Below are 21,199 nucleotides of genomic sequence, written 5' to 3' on the forward strand. Positions count from 1 at the left end.
GTATTTTAGTGAATTATGTGTGGACAGAACATGATTAAGGAGTAAAAGGTGAACTGACAACCGAATTTAGCTGCAGTGTGTACGTGGCCAATATATATATATACTGTATATATATATATATATACACACACACATATATATATATACATATGTTTATATATATATATATATATATATATATATATATATATATATATATATATATATATATATATATATATGTTTGTTAATTTTTATTGCCACATAATAATGTTTAATATATAATATGCTAACAATCAGTATAGTATTTATTTATTTGATTCTATGTACCTCCGTATATATAAAAAAAAAATCATTATACATTATTTTATTGCTCATACGGTATGTGATTAGTGATATGACCCAACCCCTAACCCAAAGAATTAAACTTTGGCATAACTTTAAATAATAATAATAAAAAAAAATTGAATAATATTTTACTTTCATATTTATTTTATAATAATGTTATGTTTTTATTTTATGTCTGTTAGGTGCTACTAGTGACCTTAAACATCATCACTAATAAATGCAGCTAACAAAGATTATTCTGCCTCTCTTCTTGTACCTCATATGCACGTACCTCTGACAGTGTAAGGTGATGCAAGCTAATATTTATTTTGTTCTCACTACGTGTATATATTTGCAGAATGGCTGCTCTGATCTTAGCAGGGAGCTGTTAATGCCAGTTTGTTTAAACTGCAAAAGTCACGACGTTAAGCTGTGCTGCCAGCATAATATTAACACAGCCTGACACCATTTCTTGATGAAGAATAACGTAAGCATGTCAGTCCAAATTTGTTCATTTCAACTTTCCACTGCAAGCACAGCCTCACGAGGAGAAGAACTGGCTTAACTGGACACGTGACAATGTGTAGAAGGAAAGAATGAGAGAGAGAACAATGAAAAAAGTGTGTATGAGTTTGTGGAGGGGGTCAGGAAATGGTTTCCATATGTGGTGCCCTCTCTCTCTCTCCCACAGTGTTTTCATGATATAACCATTCAAAAGGTGGAATGCATCTTATTGCATTCTCTCTCTCTCTTTCTCTACATGTCAAACAGACTTCTGTCATTCTAATTTCTAAGTTAACACCATACACAATATAGTGTTAAGATGCACAATCAATGCTGCTACATTTTTCATAGTTACTAAAGGATATTTTGACATATAAATTGTATATTTAAAATATAAATTATATATAAGCACAAGTAACCTTTTCATTTCAATTTGCATGCATCCTTTCTTAATACCTTATTCGTTGTTGTCTTCCTAGTCTTTCCAATACTATACACTGTTTTTTTGTTTTGTTTTTTGGAAAGAGATTAATATTTAACAATAAATTGACCAAAAGTAATAGTTAAGACCTCTATAATGTTACAAAAGATTTATATTTCAAATAAATTGTGTTATTTTGAACTTTCTATTTATGAAAGAAAATCAGTGGCCTCAAGGTGAATTACTATCATTCTCATTCTCTTCTGCTATCAGTACCATCCCCCATGTTAGAACTATTTATCACAAGCATAACAGTGTGATTGTTATTCAACCTGAAATGCTCTGTTACACACACACACACACACACACACACACACACACACACGGTAGCCTTACTGAGATGAAGAAACAAGAGGCTGTTTGTCTTCCTGTACCTTCTAAAACAAGTTAAGAATGAGAGTGTAAAGTTACAAATAAAGGTACTATGAGGCATTTTGAAATGGCCACAATCGATTTATGTGTTTGAGGGGGTGTAAATTCAGTACAGTTCATGTTAGGTTTGTTAGTTTTTTGCCACTGCTGAGGGCGACTGATTTTGTAGCAGTGTGAAAGCTACTATTGCAAATATTGATTTTGTAGTAAAGTGTCATGAGAGAAGATAAATAATCATTTTAGGTCCTTTTGTCACAATAGTCATAAAAGATTCATCTTAAAAAGTATGTGTGTGTGCGTACTTGAATATTTAGTTTGGGCAATAGGGGCCATAGTTTGGGTGATAGGGGCTTCAGAGCATTGATATGTGCTTGTTTCTTTAGTAGTTTGCTGATGTTTACTGATTATGAAGAAACACTATGAGGGTGCTGTCACTCACACATGCATGCCTGCTACTGGGAGTGTGTTATGGGAGGAAGTATAAACATGTCTTGTGATTGTGGACGTGCAAAATGGCCCATAGTGCACAGTGAGAAGGCATAGCGAGCGGTTGACTCAGACCTTCCAAAAGCTAAACACGTATTCCTTAATACGTGAACCTGAATGGATCTGGTGAAATTCAAAACTGGCAGATCCTTTCATCTTCAAAGTACTGTGAAGTAGAATATGACTGTATATTTGTCGTAAAGTCCTATTGCGAGCCTGCTCTATACTACAGGAAGATGTTGAGCAACCTTGTAACCTTATTTCCGTATAGTAGTAAGAATAATTCTGAATCAATTAATAATCATTCTTTATTGCCCTGCGATAAAATAAGCTGACCAGTAAGATTTGTATGAAGTTAAATAAGTAGCTAAACTAGAGAGCTTGCTGATTTGAATGTGAGATCTTGTCATATTAATATTCGTGTTTGTAAGTTGAAATTTACACTCACAGCTCTGATGTGAAAAGCTGAATCTCTCGATTTGCACACACAGACAATAATCAAAACACCCGTGTTTTGAATTTGAAGCTGAAAATTAATAGTTACAAATGTGTAAAATTGCATTAACATAAACAAAATGACAGACACAAATGTGTACAACATATTTACTTTTTCACTTTACTTCGGTTTCACTCTACAACCACAAGTCAGCACTCACAACCTCTCAGATCTGGCAGTACAACTTCAAATCTTGGCGCTTTGACTTTTGCTACTCATTTAGCAATATTCCTGTAGCAAGCTCACTGGTGCACTTGTTAATGCAAAAGCCAGAGAGCAGAGCTGGGGGTGGAGCTGGGGTGTGAATAAAGACATTTTATTGGTCGATACCTGACCAATTAACAACGCCAGCCAGTGCGATTGTTAAGCACTGTAAATATAAATTAAAACTGTTAAGTATAAATTATTTGTAAAACGCTGAAATTAGCTAAATTAGCTTTTTAATTTAGCTTTTAAGTTGCTTTGCAGTATAAGACCATGTAAGAACATAGGAAAAAGTATTGTCTGTTCTTGTATTCTCTGTATAAACAGTTTGACACACATCAAACTAGTATGTAAACTTATACCAACACAGAATTATTTGCATGATTAAATGTGCTGGCCTAAGTAAGTAAAATTGTAATTTTGAAACAATTGTTTTAGCATATACATCAGAATCAGAATTAGCTTTATTGCCAGGTATGTTTATACATACAAGGAATTTGTTTTGGTGACAGAAGCTCCATAGTGCGACAGAATGACAGTGACAAGACAAGACATAGATAATAAAAATAATAATATACAAATATACAAAATAGACAATGTGCAAAATAGCACAAACACAATATACAAAAAAGACAATTTAGTATGTACAGGTATGTTAGGTGCATTTGAAGTGTAATAAGTATGTGTGTTAAAAAAAATAAATGTATGATAGTGATGTGTGTTTCATGTTTATTGTTAAGTGTTCAAATGTTCATGAGATGGATTGCCTGAGGGAAGAAACTCTTACTGTGCCTGGCCGTTCTGGTGCTCAGTGTTCTGTAGCGTCGACCAGACAGCAACAGTTCAAAGAGGGAGTGTGCTGGATTATGGGGTCCAAATTGATTTTGCCAGCCCTTTTGCTCACTCTGGATAAGTACAGTTCTTGGAGACTGGGGAGGGTTGTACCAATGATTCGTTCAGTAGTCCAGACTACCCTCTGTAGTCTTCTGTGGTCAGATTTGGTACAGTCAGGTCCATAAATATTGGGACATCGACACAATTCTAACATTTTTGGCCACGCCTAATGTTTTTGCTATCTCTCTGATGGGTTTGTTTTGTTTTTTCAGCCTAATGATGGCTTGCTTCACTGATAGTGACAGCTCTTTGGATTTCATCTTGACAGTTGACAGCAACAGATTCCAAATGCAAATAGCACACTTGAAATGAACTCTGGACCTTTTATCTGCTCATTGTAATTGGGATAATGAGGGAATAACACACACCTGGCCATGGAACAGCTGCGAAGCCAATTGTCCCATTACTTTTGGTTCCTTAACAAGTGGGAGGCACATATGCAAACTGTTGTAATTCCTATACCTGTCATGATACCTGCAGTGCAAATGAAGCGAGAACTCAAGTGCAGGGAAATGGTGGTTTTAATTATAAAAGCAAACAAAACAGAAACATAAATTACCCCGAGGGGAAAAACAGACCGACAGAGCAATGCAAAAACAAGGACTAGAAACACACATGACTTACTGCACCCAGAACATATGACAACGTGGCCGAACAGGACTGCAAACACCAGGATCATTTAAAGGAGACAAACGAGGAGGCACCAGGTGTACACGCTGAGACAATTAGGGAATAACAAGGAGGGCGGGGTCAACAATCAACCGGGGGAACACATGGAACAATCACAACACAAACCCATGTGCTCAGACAAGACAGTGACATCTGGTGGCCAACCAGGGCACACCCACAGGATACGTGACACTACCCCCCAACAAAGGAGCAGCTCCCAGATGCTCCACCTGCAACACTAAGAACACACAAAAACATGAAAAATGAAAATACAAAATGTCAAGAAGGGAGGTGGGCAAGAGACAGATCAGGGGGAGGGATGGTGGGCCAGGCCCGTGCAGAGGCAGAGGGCCCGCAGACCAAGGCCGAGCAGGAGACCAGGACGGATCCGGAGGGACGGACCAGGGGGTTTCCGGCCCAACAGGAACCCCAGCGCACTGCCAGGGTGGGGCCGGAGGGACAAGCCAGGCAGTGAGTTTACGAACGGCCTCTGTGGCCGTGACAGGGCAGACAGTCAGTTCAGAAACGGCCTCTGTGGCCGTGACAGGGCAGGCAGTGAGCTCAGGAACGGTCTCTGTGGCCGTAACAGGGCAGACAGTGAGTTCAGGAACGGCCTCTGGCAGGGTAAGGAGCTCGAGTGGAGCCGGCAGGGCCAGAAGTTCGGGTAGAGCCGGCAAGGCGAGGAGCTCGGGTGGCGCCGGCAGGGCAAGGCGCTTGGGTGGCGCCGGCAGGGCGAGGCGCTTGGGTGGCGCCGACAGGGCGAGGAGCACGGGTGGCGCCGGCAGGCCAAGGAGTCTGGGTGGCGCCGGCAGGGCGAGGCGCTTGGGTGGCGCCGGTAGGGCGAGGCGCTTGGGTGGCGCCGGCAGGGCGAGGAGCACGGGTGGCGCCGGCAGGGCGAGGAGCACGGGTGGCGCCGGCAGGGCGAGGAGCACGGGTGGCGCCGGCAGGGCGAGGAGCACGGGTGGCTCTGGCACGACCTCCTGGCCAGCAGTGAGCTCCTGGGTAGCCTCCTGGCCTTGTGGGACGGAGAAGGCCTTCCTCCGCCTCTTCCTCCGTCTCCGGGAGCGGGGCGCCGCTGCGGCATCCTCGGCCACCACTAGGGGATTGAGAGCGGGCACCGCCGCCTCGGGAGCGCTGTGAGCGGGCACGGCCGCCTCGGGAGCGCTGTGAGCGGGCACCGCCGCCTCGGGAGCGCTGTGAGCGGGCACGGCCGCCTCGGGAGCGCTGTGAGCGGGCACGGCCGCCTCGGGAGCGCTGTGAGCGGGCACCGCCGCTTGGAGAAGCGTCAAAAACTCCACCAATTCCCCAAAAGTCAAGTGGTCTAGCTCCCTCATCCACTCCTCATCGAGGGGCTCATCAAGGGCAAAGTTAAAGAAGTCCTTGAGAGCCACCTCGTTGTATCCCAAACCCTCTGCTGTCTCACAAAACGTCCAGGCAAACCTCCTGACGTCAGTGCCCCTCTGACGGAGAGAGTGCAGCGTCCTGACCTGGAGGATCCGTAAAAAAGTGGGGTTCCTCACGTTAGGGGCTGGAGGATGGGAAGAATCCATTCCCCGCTGAGTTCTCTGATGTCGGCCACGTTCTGTCATGATACGTGCAGTGCAAATGAAGCGAGAACTCAAGTGCAGGGAAATGGTGGTTTTAATTATAAAAGCAAACAAAACAGAAACATAAATTACCCAGAGGGGAAAAACAGACCGACAGAGCAATGCAAAAACAAGGACTAGAAACACACATGACTTACTGCACCCAGAACATATGACAACGTGGCCGAACAGGACTGCAAACACCAGGATCATTTAAAGGAGACAAACGAGGAGGCACCAGGTGTACACGCTGAGACAATTAGGGAATAACAAGGAGGGCGGGGTCAACAATCAACCGGGGGAACACATGGAACAATCACAACACAAACCCATGTGCTCAGACAAGACAGTGACATCTGGTGGCCAACCAGGGCACACCCACAGGATACGTGACAATACCGTTCACCTGATTTGGATGTAAATACCCTCAAATTAACGCTGACAGTCTGCAGTTAAAGCACATCTTGTTCGTTTCATTTGAAATCCATTGTGGTGGTGTATAGAGCCAAAAATGTTAGAATTGTGTTGATGTCCCAATATTTATGGACCTGACTGTAGCTGAGCTGAACAAGACAGTTATGGAAGTGCAGAGGATGAATTCAATGATGGCAGAGTAGAACTGTTTCAGCAGATCCTGTTGCAGGTTGAACTTCCTCAGCTGGTGAAGGAAGTATAACCTCTGCTGGGCCTTTTTGACAATAGAGTCTATGTGAATGTCCTACTTCAGGTCCTGAGAGATGGTGCTGCCCAGCAACCTGAATGACTCCACTGTCGTTACAGTGCTGTTCATGAAGGTGAGTGGGGGGAGTGCAAGGGGGTTTCTGCTGAAGTCCACGATCATCTCCACTGTTTTGAGCGTGTTCAGATCCAGGTTGTTAAGACTGCACCAGACAGCTCCTTAACCTCCTGTCTGTAGGCAGATTCATCACCGTCCTGGATGAGGCCGATCTATGTGGTGTCATCTGTAAACTTCAGGAGCTTGACAGAGGGGTCTTTAGATGTGAAGTCATTGGTGTAGAGGGAGAAGAGTAGTAGGGAAAGGACGCAACCCTGAGGGCCAGTGCTGATTGTAAGGGTGCTGGATGAGAATTTTGCCAGCCTCACTAGCTGCTGCCTGTCTGTCAGGAAGCTGGTGATCCACTGACAGATGGAGGTGGGTACAGAGAGCTGAGTTAGTTTGGGCAGGAGGAGGTTTGGAATGATTGTGTTAAAAGCTGAGCTGAAGTCCACAAACAGGATCCTCACATAAGTCCCTGGTCTGTCCAGATGCTGCAGGATCAAGTGTAGTCCCATGTTGACTGCATCATCCACAGACCTGTTTGCTCTGTAGGCAAACTGCAGGGGGTCCAGTGATGTCCTTCAGATAAGCCAAAACCAGCTTTTTGAATGACTTCATGACCAGAGATGTTAGAGCCACAGGTCTGTAGTCATTAAGTCCTGTTATCTTGGGTTTCTTTGGGATGGGAATGATTATGGAGCATTTGAAGCAGGAAGGGACTTCACACAGCTCCAGTGATCTGTTGATGCAAGTGTGCATATTCTGAGTTGCTTTTGCTGAATGACTTGGATCATCGTCCATTTGTACTATGAAGCGCCATCCAATCAACTTTGCTGCATTTTACTGAATCTGGGTATACAGTATATCCCTATATACTTAAGAATTCTTCCGGCTGATCTGGCCTTGTTTGCACCTTGTGGTAAACCCTCTTTATTTGCTCTCTATAGTCTTCTCCTGATTGTAGACTTTGACAGTCACACGATTACCTCCTGGAGAGTCTTCTTTACTTGGCTGGATGTTGTGAAAGGGTTTTTATTTACCATGGAGAGGATCCTCCGATCATCCACCACTGTTGTCCTCCGTGGACGTCCAGGCCTTTTTATATGTTTTTTCTCAGAATGTGCCAAACTGTTGATTTGGCCACTCCAAATGTTCCTGCTATCTCTCTAATGGATTTGTTTTGTTTTTGAAGCCTAACAATTGTCTGTTTTACCTGCATGGAGAGCTCCTTTGATCGCATGATGTGGGTTCACAGCAACAGCTTCCAAATGCCAATGGCACACTGTCAAATTACTTATGGTTGAAAAAGGAGGGAGGTACATATTATAGAGCTGTAATTCCTTAACCTTTCCTCCATTTGTGATTAGAACACCCTCAAATCTCAGAGTGTGTAATTTAAGCTCATATTCATTATATAACTGTAACTTGAATATGTTTTGGTCAGCAGCTAAAATAATAAAAAAATTGCGCATGTGTCCATTGCGCATGTGGACCTGACTGTATGTGTCCATTAAAAAGCTGTCACTCACTTCAGTTCATTGCGATCTCACAAAGTTCCGTTATAATAAATGAAGCTCTCGACACTGCACAATGAATCTCACTTCTACACTTTGTTTGTTATAATGACAGGATTCACAAGTCTGCAGAACTCAGCACTGACCAAAACTCTGGCATTTTGAGCAGTGAGTGAATTCTGATTCTGACTGGCCAATGCGTTCAAGAAACCAACAGATATGTCTGTGAGTGGCTACATTGCTCAATGCTACAAAACAAATAGTAAATAGAAACTTTTGACACTCCACTGAGTGAGAACACAAATATGCACTTGAGCATTTGCCAAATCTGTTTTGCCAATTTCCTATTTTTACCACCTCAATTGATTGTGCTAAGCACCCTCTAGCACCCCTGTATAACTGTCCCGGGCTTTTTAACAGTTTGTGTGCCTTGTAGTTCCATGCGCCAAAATTTAAGTGTTTCTTTTCTCAGTGGTAAAAGACAATAGGCTGATCAGCGCAATCGTGGGTTGCACCCCCTAGTGTGCAGGCAAAAAATGAATTTTCGGTCAGTGTCACCTATCGTACAGAAAAGCCAAAAATGATCAATTGTTTCCTTTTCAATGTGCACCGTTCATCTGCAATTCACTTTACTTTATCATGTCTCGCTAAGTGTGAAATGGCCTTCAAGGAGGAAAAAAATGGTCAAAATTGTTTGATTTGGTTATTTTACTGTTCTTTACATACTATTTTAATTTTAATAATATTTCAAAGTAGCTTTTATTTTTACAATTTTGTTTAGTTTAGTATTTTACCATTTTTATTCATTTTAGTTTTTGTTTTATTTAGTCTTGTTTTTTGGGGGGTTTTTTAGGTTTTAATGGCTTATTTAACTATGACAACAGTGGATGTAGGTGCAAATTCCTTGTAGACTTCATGATTTCAAAGAATCAATTAATTTCTTTTTTTTTTGGACTGAAACAAAGCAACTAAATCAGATTCAATGCTGCATGGCTTGTATACAAAAGCATCTCTGTTGACTGACTTTTACCTTGCCTAAAACCCTTCAGAATTCCCTTGAATGGTTTTATGGCACTTCAAGAGAAAGTTTTGTTACATCCAATCTTGTTCTTCATTATGAGAAACAGGCCAAACTCTTTCATAAGTGGCTGGTGAAGTAGACTCCTGAGGCTGACAGGAGAGAATTCAGAGGGGACAAGCTGTAGTGTGTAATTGGGTCCATCCGGTCCATCTGGTCCTTCAGAGAGGTCACTTGAAGTCAAAGTTCTCCACAGGAATTTTCTGTAATTCATTTAGTTTTCTTTTTTACTGCTTACCTCTTTTTTGGAAGTATGTTTGCAAGAGTCTGTTATCTTCTTAAATTTTTCTTTTGTGGGGATTTTTTAAGTCCCTTATACCTTATTGTTAGAGAAGAACCTAAGTGTATTTTGTTTTTCTTCATCCTAAGTCATGTAAACCCACACTGACAATCCTCCTTGAAAAAAAATATATAATAATACTTGAACAGGGGCTGTTTAAGACAACTACACAACAAAATACTCAGCAGACTTGAGTAACACTCACCATCTCAAGAAAATATGGCAAGGCATTGTGGGTAGCGGTGAGAATTCCTGGCTGTCTCTGTCTGATTAAAATGTGATGTGTTGAAAGTTGGCTTTGATCTTAGGAAATGTCTGCGAGGGGAGCAGTTGGAATTTAGCTTGGGCTTTTTCCCTCCCGCTCTCTCTGTGATTTGGCCCTGCAGATGGAGGCCGATAGATAGTGTCACCATTCATTTCCTGCTCAAGCTCCTACACCATTCTGTGCAGACGCTAGACCTGGAGCAGGGATCCAAAATGAATAGATCACATGCTGAGCTTTTGTGGCTTGTGCATAGCTCTGTTTTCTTCTATGCTTCTCTCTAAATGTATGCATGTGCTTTGGATTGCACATGCACAGTTAACATGACATTTTGCAAATAACCCCAAAGACTTGGAACATCACACCCCACAGAATGAGTGGAAGAATACACCATATGAAAAAGACTCCTAAGGTGCTTAAATGCTTTTCTTTGTCTCTGATTCCAGGCCTCCTGCACTGGCGGCCAGCCCGGCATATTCTGATTTCTCCCTCATCCGAATTTCGCCACATCGGAACCCTTCTGTTGGGGCGGAGTCACCCTTCAACCCCCCACATCCATACATTAACCCCTACATGGACTATATCCGCTCACTGCACAGCAGTCCCTCTCTGTCCATGATCTCTGCGGCCAGGGGCCTCAGTCCTGCAGATGGTGAGTACCTCAGAGACCTGTTCTGGGCCTGCTAAAATTCTTAATAATTCTTCTAACCTATTGTGAGCAGAGCAGAGCACGCAATTCTAAGTATTAAACTTCTACACGAAACATGTCCTTCAGAAACTGATAATAGATTAAAAATCTATCTATACAGTTGTATCTATCATTCTGTCAATCTATCTGGTGAGGCCTGGGATAATGCAATCATATATCCCAATTTTATCTGTCTGTGGTGCTTCTCTCTGGAAGAGGGAGACCATAGTTTGATCGTTTGGCTGGGGTCACTCTCTTTGATCTTTGTCTCATGCCACCAAACCTTTGGAGGAACATTCAACATGTCAGACAGACTTTAGTGATCACATCCTGAGTTAAGATGGGAGTGAAGTTCAAGGGCATGGTTGAGGGCGGAGGGCACAAGAAGGGAGGGAAGGATGAGAAGTGGGAATGGGTTAGAGGATAGACTCCAGAGGCCTGACGGGAAGCCATTTTAGTTTCTTGTGTGAAATCCATTACAGGGTCTGCAAAGACAGCTATTTTTAAAAGGTCTCTGCAGTATGCTGGCCTCTTGGCCTTCTCCTCAGGCATGGAGTTTTAATTGAAGCCAGAAGCACAAATACCAAAGTGGGGCAATCAGAGGGGCCTCTCACAGGCCACAGATAATCACAACTGTTTCGAACTGTGGTGTCGTTTCACATCAGCCAGGTTTTACTATCTACCAAGTGTGTCAAAGGAAGACATGAAGCATTTCCAAATTGACTATTCCCAGAGAAGAAACCTGAATAAGGGATAAATTAAACTTGTTGATGCAATTTGGTTTGATGTGACCTTTTTGTGGCCTTGGTAAAAAAAAAAAAAAAAAAAAAAAAAAAAAGTTGTAAAACAAATTATTTTGACAATTTGTACAAATATTTCAATTTCACATAAGGACGTTTTTAAGTTTTTAACTCTTTAATAATATAATTATGTTTCTACTCTAATTTGTTGTTTGAATGTAGACATTCAAATGGTGACTGTAATAAAAACTTGTTTTCATTAAATAATGATAATAATAACTGGATTGCTCATTGCGTTCTAAACTGCCATTAGGCAGTGAAGCCACCGGAAGTGTTCAAGCCACAATCTTGCTATTCCCTATCGGGAAGAGAGCAGCATTGACTCACAGCCAAACCACTCACCTAAAATCACACGATTTGAAGCATATCAGTCACACAGGATTAGTTTTTACTTCAGACATTATCTGCAATGTTGATGGTTTTTTTGGGTGATATATTTAAATCGTCAAGGTGGATGTGTCTGCTGCGCACTTGCCAACACAGGTAGCTGATCAGACACAAAATATTTTTCTTTATGTACGTAATTATGCAGGAAATATGACACATGAACATATATCTAGTATTAGTATCAGAAATTGATTCTAATATACAATTAATAATACAACACAAGCTAAGTACTTCATTTGGACAACTTTAAACGCGATTTTCTTAGTATTTTGATTTTTTTTTTTTTTTTTTTTGCACCCTCAGATTCCAGATTTTCAGATTCCAGAATAGTTGTATCTCGGCCAAATATTGTCCTATCCTAACAAACCATACATTAACGGGAAGCTTATTTATTCAGCTTTCAGATGATGTATGAATCTCAATTTCAAACAAATTTACCCTTATGACTGGTTTTGTGGTCCAGGGTCACATATATGTTAAATTAATAAGTAATTTATCATGAGCAATTCAGTTCTCTATTATAGATCAGTGGATTTAACCCTGTGGGGTTGGCAAACGCCGCAGCGGGTTTTGTGGCATTTATTTCCTGATAACGCTGAAAAGAACTTAAATTACTCAGTCATTTTTGATTGTACTGATAAGGGCATTACATCATTTGAATCCATATTTGTATTGATTAAAAACAATAAATCAATATTGTTAAGCAATAACGTCCACACAGCTATGTTTACCTGTTTTAGTTTATCGACACATATACACGACATAGACACTGACAGTCAAAATGCACCATCGGACAAATGCTAATTAAACTTTACTATTTTGACCCTCCAAAACTATTTTGCCGTAACTGAAGATTGCTGTTTCAGTTTTTTTTGTTTTTGGTTGCTGAAATTTCACTTTTGCTAGTTTAACGACGGGAAAAAACGGTTGGCGTGCCCGGCGCATGGTCTAAATGGTTGTCCTTATTCTCTTACTGAGTAATGGGTGTGTTTTGGGCATAATGTGCAATAAACCAATCAGATTCTCATCTCCCATTCCCTTTAAGAGCAAGTTGCTGGGGTTGGTGGGGATGTTGGGATGAAAGGATGGATGAAACGTATTTGTCCGTGTTTCACTCAGTCTCGAATCGTGCTCACGGAAAGCACTCGAGAAACAATATCTCTTCCGCAGCTCCTTAAGCTTTCAACTTGTTTTTTTAGTAAGAGCAAGATACTGTAAAACATTCGCATTACATGATTTGGCTGATTTTTACGTAGAGAGCGTGACAGCGCACCGCATTGAAATGATCACTCATGTTTTCATAACTGCTGGCCAAATTCAAAAATAAATCTAAAATTAAAACATCTTTGAGAGCAAGGGGGCCCCCTGGTGTTTCGGGGGCCCTATGCAGCTTGCATATTCTGCGTATAGGGAGGATCGGCTCTGAGCCTACACAATAGTAATCTTTTACATTGTAATCCTTTACTTTTTAATATTTGGCATGTTTGTGTGCTGCTGCGCATCCTTGTGTGTGTAATAAGCAGAGTGTACATGCGTTGTGGACCCACCTATTGGCTAGGGCTGCAACAAACGATTATTTTGATAATCGATTAAAATAACGATTATTAGAACGGTTAATTGACTAATCGCCAATTATTTCACTGATTAATCAGTAGACTTTAATTGATTATTCAGCTTTTGCAATTAGTTAAAATATTAAGTTATACATATTCTAACATAAATAAAGGTCACCAGTGTAACGTATCTGTTTCTGTTTAGTTTCCTTTTGGCCCATTTTTGGTTCTTCCTGTTTTAGTTCGTGTCCTAGTTTTGTTAATCAGTTATCATCATCACCTGTGTTTAATTAATTTTCTCGTTTCCTCGTTTGTTCCACTCCCTTTATAAGTCCTGAGTTCTCCCTCTGTTTTTGTCTTGGATTGATGTTGTAAATGGTTAAAGTGTGTTGAAGCTATTAAAATACTCCTTTTGTTACTTCTCGTCGTGCGCCTGTGTTTCTACAACCACAACACCGTGACAGAATCCAAGACCAAGACAGAAAACCAGACGAACGCCGGTGACCACCGAAATTATGACTCCGGCTGAAGTCGCGTTGTGCAGGTTACGGCAGGGCGGCCTGAGGTTGGCGCGATATGTGGAGGTTTTCCTCGAGCTCGCCAACCAGGTGAGCTGGCACGACGCAGCTCTGGGTGCGCGTTTCCTGCTGGGGTTGGATGACGAGGTAATACGTTGCGATCTTCTAAGAGGTGATTTTTCCCTGATCGAGCTCATTAACTTAATCTTCTTCCTCAATGGACTCGACGAAGAAGTCGAGGAGATTCCCCAAACTTGTCATTCCGCTCCAGCAGGAACGCACTGCGTCTCCCCAGCTCATTCCTCGCCGGGATCCTCCAAATACCTCGCCAACGGCTCCTCCCGCCTGCCCAACCCGATAGTTCCGCCGCCCGCAGTGATGAATGTTCCGCCCGCGGCGAAGAGGATGCCGCCGAACGTGGCATTGAATGTTCCGCCCGCGGCGAGGAGGATACCGCCGCAAGAGGCGATGAACGTTACGCCGTCATCGGCGAAGATGGTTCCGCTGCCGAGGGAGGAAGTTCAGGTGCCGGTGGGAATACTGATCATGTATGAGGGAATGTCGTGCCCTCCAGAGCCTGCTCCTCGCCAGTGCCCTCCAGTGCCTGCTCCTCGCAAGTGCCCTCCAGTGCCTGCTCCTCGCCAGTGCCCTCCAGTGCCTGCTCCTCACCAGTGCCCTCCAGGGCCTGCTCCTCACAAGTACCCTCCTGAGTCTCCGCTGGTTCCGTCCAGCCCTCCTGAGTCTCCGCTGGTTCCGTCCAGCCCTCCTGAGTCTCCGCTGGTCCCGTCCAGCCCACCTGAGTTCCCGCTGGTCCCGTCCAGCCCACCTGAGTTCCCGCTGGTCCCGTCCAGCTCCGCGCTGCAAGAGCGCCCCCGAGAATCCAGTTCCCAAGTCACGGCCAGGAGTGCCGATCCCGAACCCCGAGAATCCAGTTCCCAAACCACGACCAGGAGTGCCGATCCCGAACCCCGAGAATCCAGTTCTTTGACCACGGCCAGGAGTGCCGATCCCGAACCCCGAGAATCCAGTTCTCTGACCACGGCCAGGAGTGTCGATCCCGAACCCCGAGAATCCAGTTCTCTCACCACGGCCAGGAGTGCCGATCCCGAACCCCGAGAATCCAGTTCTCAGACCACGGCCAGGAGTGCCGATCCCCGAGAATCCAGTTCTCTGACCACGGCCAGGAGTGCCGTTCCCGATCCCCGGGAATCCGCGCTGCAAGAGCGCCCTCAAGTGTCCGCGCTGCAAGAGCGCCCCACAGAGTCCGCGCTGCAAGAGTGCCCTACAGAGTCCACGCTGCAAGAGCGCCCTCAAGTGCCCGCTCCTCCAGAGCGCCTCCAAGAGCCCTCTCCTCCTGAGCGTCCCGCAGAGTCTGCTCCTTCTGTTTGGCCCCTAGAGGGGAACATCCCCAAAAAATTTTTGGGGGGGGGCCATATAGTCTCAGCCTGTGTGGCCGGGTCAAGGGCCAAGGCCACTGAGCCCCCTGATCCACCTTGGACTCTCAAAAAATAGATCCATCATGGCCACCCAAGGACCCCGATCTGCCATGGCCGCCCAAGAACCCCGATTCGCCATGGCCACCCAAAGACCCCGATCCGCCATGGCCACCCAAGGACCCCGATCCGCCATGGCCGCCCAAGGACCCCGATCCGCCATGGCGTCCCGAGTCTCCAGTCCCGCCATGGCCTCCCGAGTCTCCTGATCCGCCCTGGAGGCTTCCCTGTCCTGTCATGACCCTGCTCCAGCCTCCAGGACGCCCGCCCCCCCTTCGGGGAGGGGGAGATAATGTAACGTATCTGTTTCTGTTTAGTTTCCTTTTGGCCCATTTTTGGTTCTTCCTGTTTTAGTTCGTGTCCTAGTTTTGTTAATCAGTTATCATCATCACCTGTGTTTAATTAATTATCTCGTTTCCTCGTTTGTTCCTCTCCCTTTATAAGTCCTGAGTTCTCCCTCTGTTTTTGTCTTGGATTGATGTTGTAAATGGTTAAAGTGTGTTGAAGCTATTGAAATACTATTCTCGTTGTGCGCCTGTGTTTCTACAACCACAACACCGTGACAACCAGCTTTAGAAAAGCATTTTATGTAATTACAGTTATTATACAATTAATTAGTAACACTTTACAATAAGGTTCATTAGTTAACATTAGTTAATATGAACTAAAAATTAACAATAGTTCTACAGCATTTATTAATCTTAGTTAATGTTAATTTCAGCATTTACTAATGCATTTATTAAAACACAAGTTGTGTTTTTTTTACATTTGCACTGCGAACTAACATGAACAAACAATGAACAACTTTATCACTTTAATTATTTTTTTTATTTTTTTCCCCACTAATAAAAATATTTTATCATTAGCTAGCTCCACACTGGAGAGCTGCTTTATAACAGAAAATCAAGTTGTTAGTAATTCTAACTGAAAGCGACACTGACTCTGGTTTTTCATGTTTAATACTGTAAAGCTGCTTGAATTAAGGCTATGTATTTCATAAAGTACTATATAAATAAACATGATGTGACCGGACTTGACTGGAGTACTGAACTGCAGAGCTCATGCAAACATCCACATCATTGTAATCAGATGCATTTTTAACTGCTGCTTTCACACTGCTGTCAGTTTTTGTTGTGTTTATTTCGTTACTGAGAGGAAAGCATGCAATATATATTTACATATTAATCCAAACTCCGCTCAGGTTCAGCTGCATTTGCTCTGAAGCGCTGTGTGTATCCTCTTCTCTTGGATTACAGTTTTGCTCTACAGCGGTCAAACTGGTCAAACTGCATTATTGCAGGCTCTTACCTTAGGTCATATGATATCAAATGACTACTCGACAACAAAAATATTTGTCAAAATCTTTTTTATTGTCGGCGTTGTTGATAATGTTGACTAATCGTTTCAGCCCTACTATAGGCGTATATATTAACGCGCTCTTTAAATAACAAAAAAATACTGTGCCATTGACTTTAGACCAGGTTTTAGTTGGTCAATGGCGCAGGCTATTTCAGATGCCTCAAAATAGCAACGCACCAACAATGCGCCTGAACACACCTCGTTTTCAGACCAGCACACCCATGAGCGCACAAATGGGTGCAAATGCATTTGCTATTTAAACAATGTGGCGCAAGATGTGAACACGATAACTGCGTCGGGCTGAAACTAGTAAAAAACATTTGCGTCGCCCCTGGCGCCGCATTGCACCAGTATGATAGGGCCCAAGGAGTGACTGTGTAGGCTGAATATTTTTCCTATTATCATTATTCATTTTGAAGCCATTATCTATGCATTCCTGCATAAAGTATTTGGCTTTGGGCATGTCCCTTACATATATTCTGAAACAATAATTATTGATAACATTTTGTATTCCATATGCAGCCACCAGTTTATGTGAAAAGAATAACCAAACATCGGTGGGAGTTTTATCGCTCTTTCGCTTTATCATTTTTTTTCTGCTTGCTTTCCAACCCTCTTTTGAAACACATTTTTTTTGTAATCTCCCAGATGCCAACATGCTCCACCAGCAGAATGCCTGCTGGCTCTGGTAGTGCACCATACTGAGGGTGCATATTCATCCTTGAATATCACCCCTGCCATTCCCCACCACCAGTCCATCAGTTCAATGCCAAAATCTCCCATTTAGAAATTCCACAAAGCTTTTTTCTACATGTGAACGGGAAATGAGGCACATTACAGTTTAATGCAAGAGCCAAGGCAAGAAGGAACAACAGAGACAATTAAGGAAGCCCCCCTAACCCCTCCCTTGCTACTTAAGTCATAATACCCACATCGAATTAATTTGGAATTTCTTCTTACATTCATACAACCAATCAGAGATGCATATTCCATGCATTCAGTTCGGGCCTCAGTTGAGATCCTTTCATCCACTCTGTTCATTTCTTCTGGGGAAGACAGGATTTAGCCACAACACTTTGTGCAGCTAAAATGATTTTGTATTTGCATTGAGAAGCACTGTGTCAGTCTTTCTCTTATTCTTTTTCTCTTTTTGTGTGTATGTGTGTGTTTGTGAGTGTGCTTTCTCATTTGTGTTGTTTGCATAGAAAAGCATGTTGCCAAAAGTTTATTTTTAGGATGCATTTCTTGGACCTGTTATCCCTCTGTTGCTAAAGTGTGGGAGGAAGATAGAGGCAACACATGAAAGAGAGTCAGAACAAATCAGAGAGAAAGGCAATTTTAATTGTTCAGATCTAAAATTCTGCGTTCTTTTCCCCTAAAATTAAAATGGTTAATTAGTTACACTAATAAAAGTTTCTATCTTCTGTGAAACAGAAATGTCCAGGCTCTCTCATCCATGTAATGAAAGTGGGACCTGAGGTTGTCAAGCTTTAATAATGACAATAAAGCACTGTAAAAGTATTATTAAAAAAAAGTACTCCACAAGTCCAGACTTGTGCACTATATTCCAAGTCTTCTCAAGTCAAAACCATTGATTCACAAGTTTAAGAAATTAAAAAAGGTCAGTTATTCAAGATTATTCAAGATTTGTAGTAACATGCAGGAACATATGTATTTCTTTACTAGCATTCAAAAGTTTGGGGTAATATCTTTTAATGTTTTTATCATATGAATAAGACATGTCATATGAAATCTAATTTATTTAGTTGTTGCTAGATAAAATGGTTCATTTAAGTTTTTATTAATTAATTTTTTTTTATTTTTTTTTTATTTTACTGATACAAAACTTTTGAACAGTGGTGTTTTTGTCAAATGTTTGACCTTTCAGCACCCCACGCCAGTTTAACCACGGCGGAGTACTACCACCAGATGGCCCTACTTGCAGGTCACCGCAGCCCATATGCTGACATCATTCCTTCAGTGGCATCCGCGACAGGGCCTACAAGCAGTGCCCTGCATATGGAGTACCTACAGGCTATGGAAAGTAAGTTCTCCACTTGCTTACACTTTTCTGATGTCAGGGTGTCTGATGACTGATGTGAGGGGCAGATTTACAGTAGGCTGAGACTATTAAAACCAAGAACCTTAACCATTCAAAAAAGCAAAAAGCCACATGATCCTTCAGAAATCATTCCAATATGTTGAATTATTATCGTAGTCGGACACCGTTGTGCTGCTTGATATTTTTTGGGACCTGTCATACTTTTTTTCAAGATTCTTTAAAAAAATTTAAAGTAAAAAAGAACAGTGTTTATTCAAAACAGAAATGTTGTGTTACAATATACATTACCATTCAAAAGTTTGGGGTCAGTCAATAAAAAAAAAAATTATAATTTAAATAAAAATTATAAAAATATAATACTTTTATTCAGCAAGGATGTTAAATGGATAAAAAGTGAAAATGACCTAATATATATATACAGTATATGTAATATATAAGGAACAAATTGCAAATTGCAATTAAATAAACTGTTAAATTGTTCCATTGTCTTAATGTTTTCAAAAAGGGGGTAAGTGTGCACAGGATGTATGCAAATGAGTTATTTTGATGTGTAAATAGGAAATTAAAGGCACGGGGATTCGAAGAGAGGTCAGGTGGACTGGCCTATTAGTCTTTGATGAGAACGCATTTAGTCAGCCCGTCACCGGCTTCCCCATTCCTCACAAACTAATTAAAACTAGCCAAACTTGCATGGCTATCAGAAAATTAATTGCTATTAAGTGGGAATTGGAATGTCCCACTATTCATCACTGGAGAAATCCTTTCTTCTATGGGACTGTTTAAGATTAATAGACTGAAATAAAACAATTAGGGCCATTGTTTTCAAATGGAGATGTTGGCATCCCCCCTACTTCAAATAGCCTGTGATCAGCCCTTAGTAACTCATCCTATTTTAACAATGTGTGTTCCGTGTCAGCCAAATTAACACTTTAAAGCTCTTTTTATAATATATAGACTCTGAGAAGGGGAGTGAATGAGTAGAAGTGCATTATCTAGGAGCTGTTGTTAATAATGGGGATGGGTGAGCACAGTCGTAGTTTAGACATCAGTGTAATTACTTTTAGAGAAAAACTGAAGGAATTAACCTGTCCTGCGTATTTGTGTTTAAGCATTTTTAACGTATTAGCTGCTAATTAAACAGTGTCAATTTGATTCTGCCTATATTAAATGCCTCAGTTTGGATCCTCTGTGGGATGTAGATGGATTTTTAAGGTGGAAATATTGTTTTTTTGTTTTTTTTTTCACTTTTTTTTTCTTTTTCTACATCCACATTTCCATTTCCATTTTTGACAAAAGATGTTTGACCAAGCATGTAATATTTACTTATATTACAAATCAGCAATTGTTATATATATATATATATATATATATATATATATATATATATATATATATATTTCTTTTTTTTGGCATTTTTTTGCATTTTATTTATCAATAAATTGTATGTTTTGGCCAATTTCATACCTGTCATGCTTATGTTAGTCAAGCTGCCTAATAATACACTTTTGTCAAAATTAAACCAACGTCGCCAATGTAAAACAAGTTAAGTTAGTTAAAAACTGGAACACTAAGCTTGTTCATACAAGCTTAAATTTCCAGTTTAAAACATCTTTTTGCATTTGTTGTTCTACCAGCTTAACCAGCTCATGTCATAAATAGACCAGAGTTGTTCATTTAAAACTAGTTAAGACCATCTTGGAGTTTATGCTGATCCAAACTGGTCTTTGCAGCAGGAAAATCAATATGGCATTATAGACTGCGCATATTATTGTATATGAGTGTGTATTATAATGTATAGTATTGATGCTTAAGTATGTGGATTCATATGTGTGTGTGTGTGTGTGTGTGTATGTGCTTCGTTTTGTGACATATGAGGACACAAATTTGTATAATGACATGGGTATGACATAGGTATTACAAGGAGAAGGTGATTTATGAGGACAGGTTTAGGTGTAGGGCGCTAGAAAATACGGTTTGTGCAGTATAAAACCATTACGCCTATGGAATGTCCCCACAATTCACAAAAACAAACGTGTGTGTGTGTGTGCGTGCATGCGCGCGTGTGTGTGTGTGTGTGTGTGTGTAAGTTTGTGCTTGTGTCTATTTGCAAAGTTTTAAATCACAATTCTAAGCAGAATGCCAGCAATGTGGTAAGATGTTCCAAATGTGGGAATGCAAATGCTCTCTCTCTCACACACACACACACACACACACACACACACACACACACACACACAGAGTGATTTAAATGTGAATGACAGACCCTGTAATCACTGTATGTGTCAAACAAGAAAGAGAGAAGGGAGAGAGTCAGAGACAGAGAAAGAGAGAGTGTAATCATGTTTTGTTTTGTGTGCTTTCTCTTAAAAATGTACAGAACAACTGAAAGAAAAAATGAGTCACAAAGTCATTGTGTCACTCCACACAAC

General features: G+C 41.6%; 1 protein-coding gene across 1 annotated transcript in view; it reads left to right on the top strand.

Annotated features, from left to right (window-relative positions):
• LOC306863584 (transcriptional activator GLI3-like) overlaps window positions 1-21,199 on the top strand; it is a 216,786-nt gene that overhangs the window by 169,081 nt on the left and 26,506 nt on the right. The window contains exons 5-6 of the mRNA XM_079407007.1: window positions 10,357-10,562; window positions 18,597-18,752. Coding sequence (XP_079263133.1) covers window positions 10,357-10,562; window positions 18,597-18,752 — 362 coding nt within the window. The remainder of the gene's footprint in view (window positions 1-10,356; window positions 10,563-18,596; window positions 18,753-21,199) is intronic.

The sequence above is a fragment of the Barbus barbus genome (genome assembly GCF_936440315.1).
Source record: "Barbus barbus genome assembly, chromosome: 44".
NCBI lineage: Eukaryota > Metazoa > Chordata > Actinopteri > Cypriniformes > Cyprinidae > Barbus > Barbus barbus.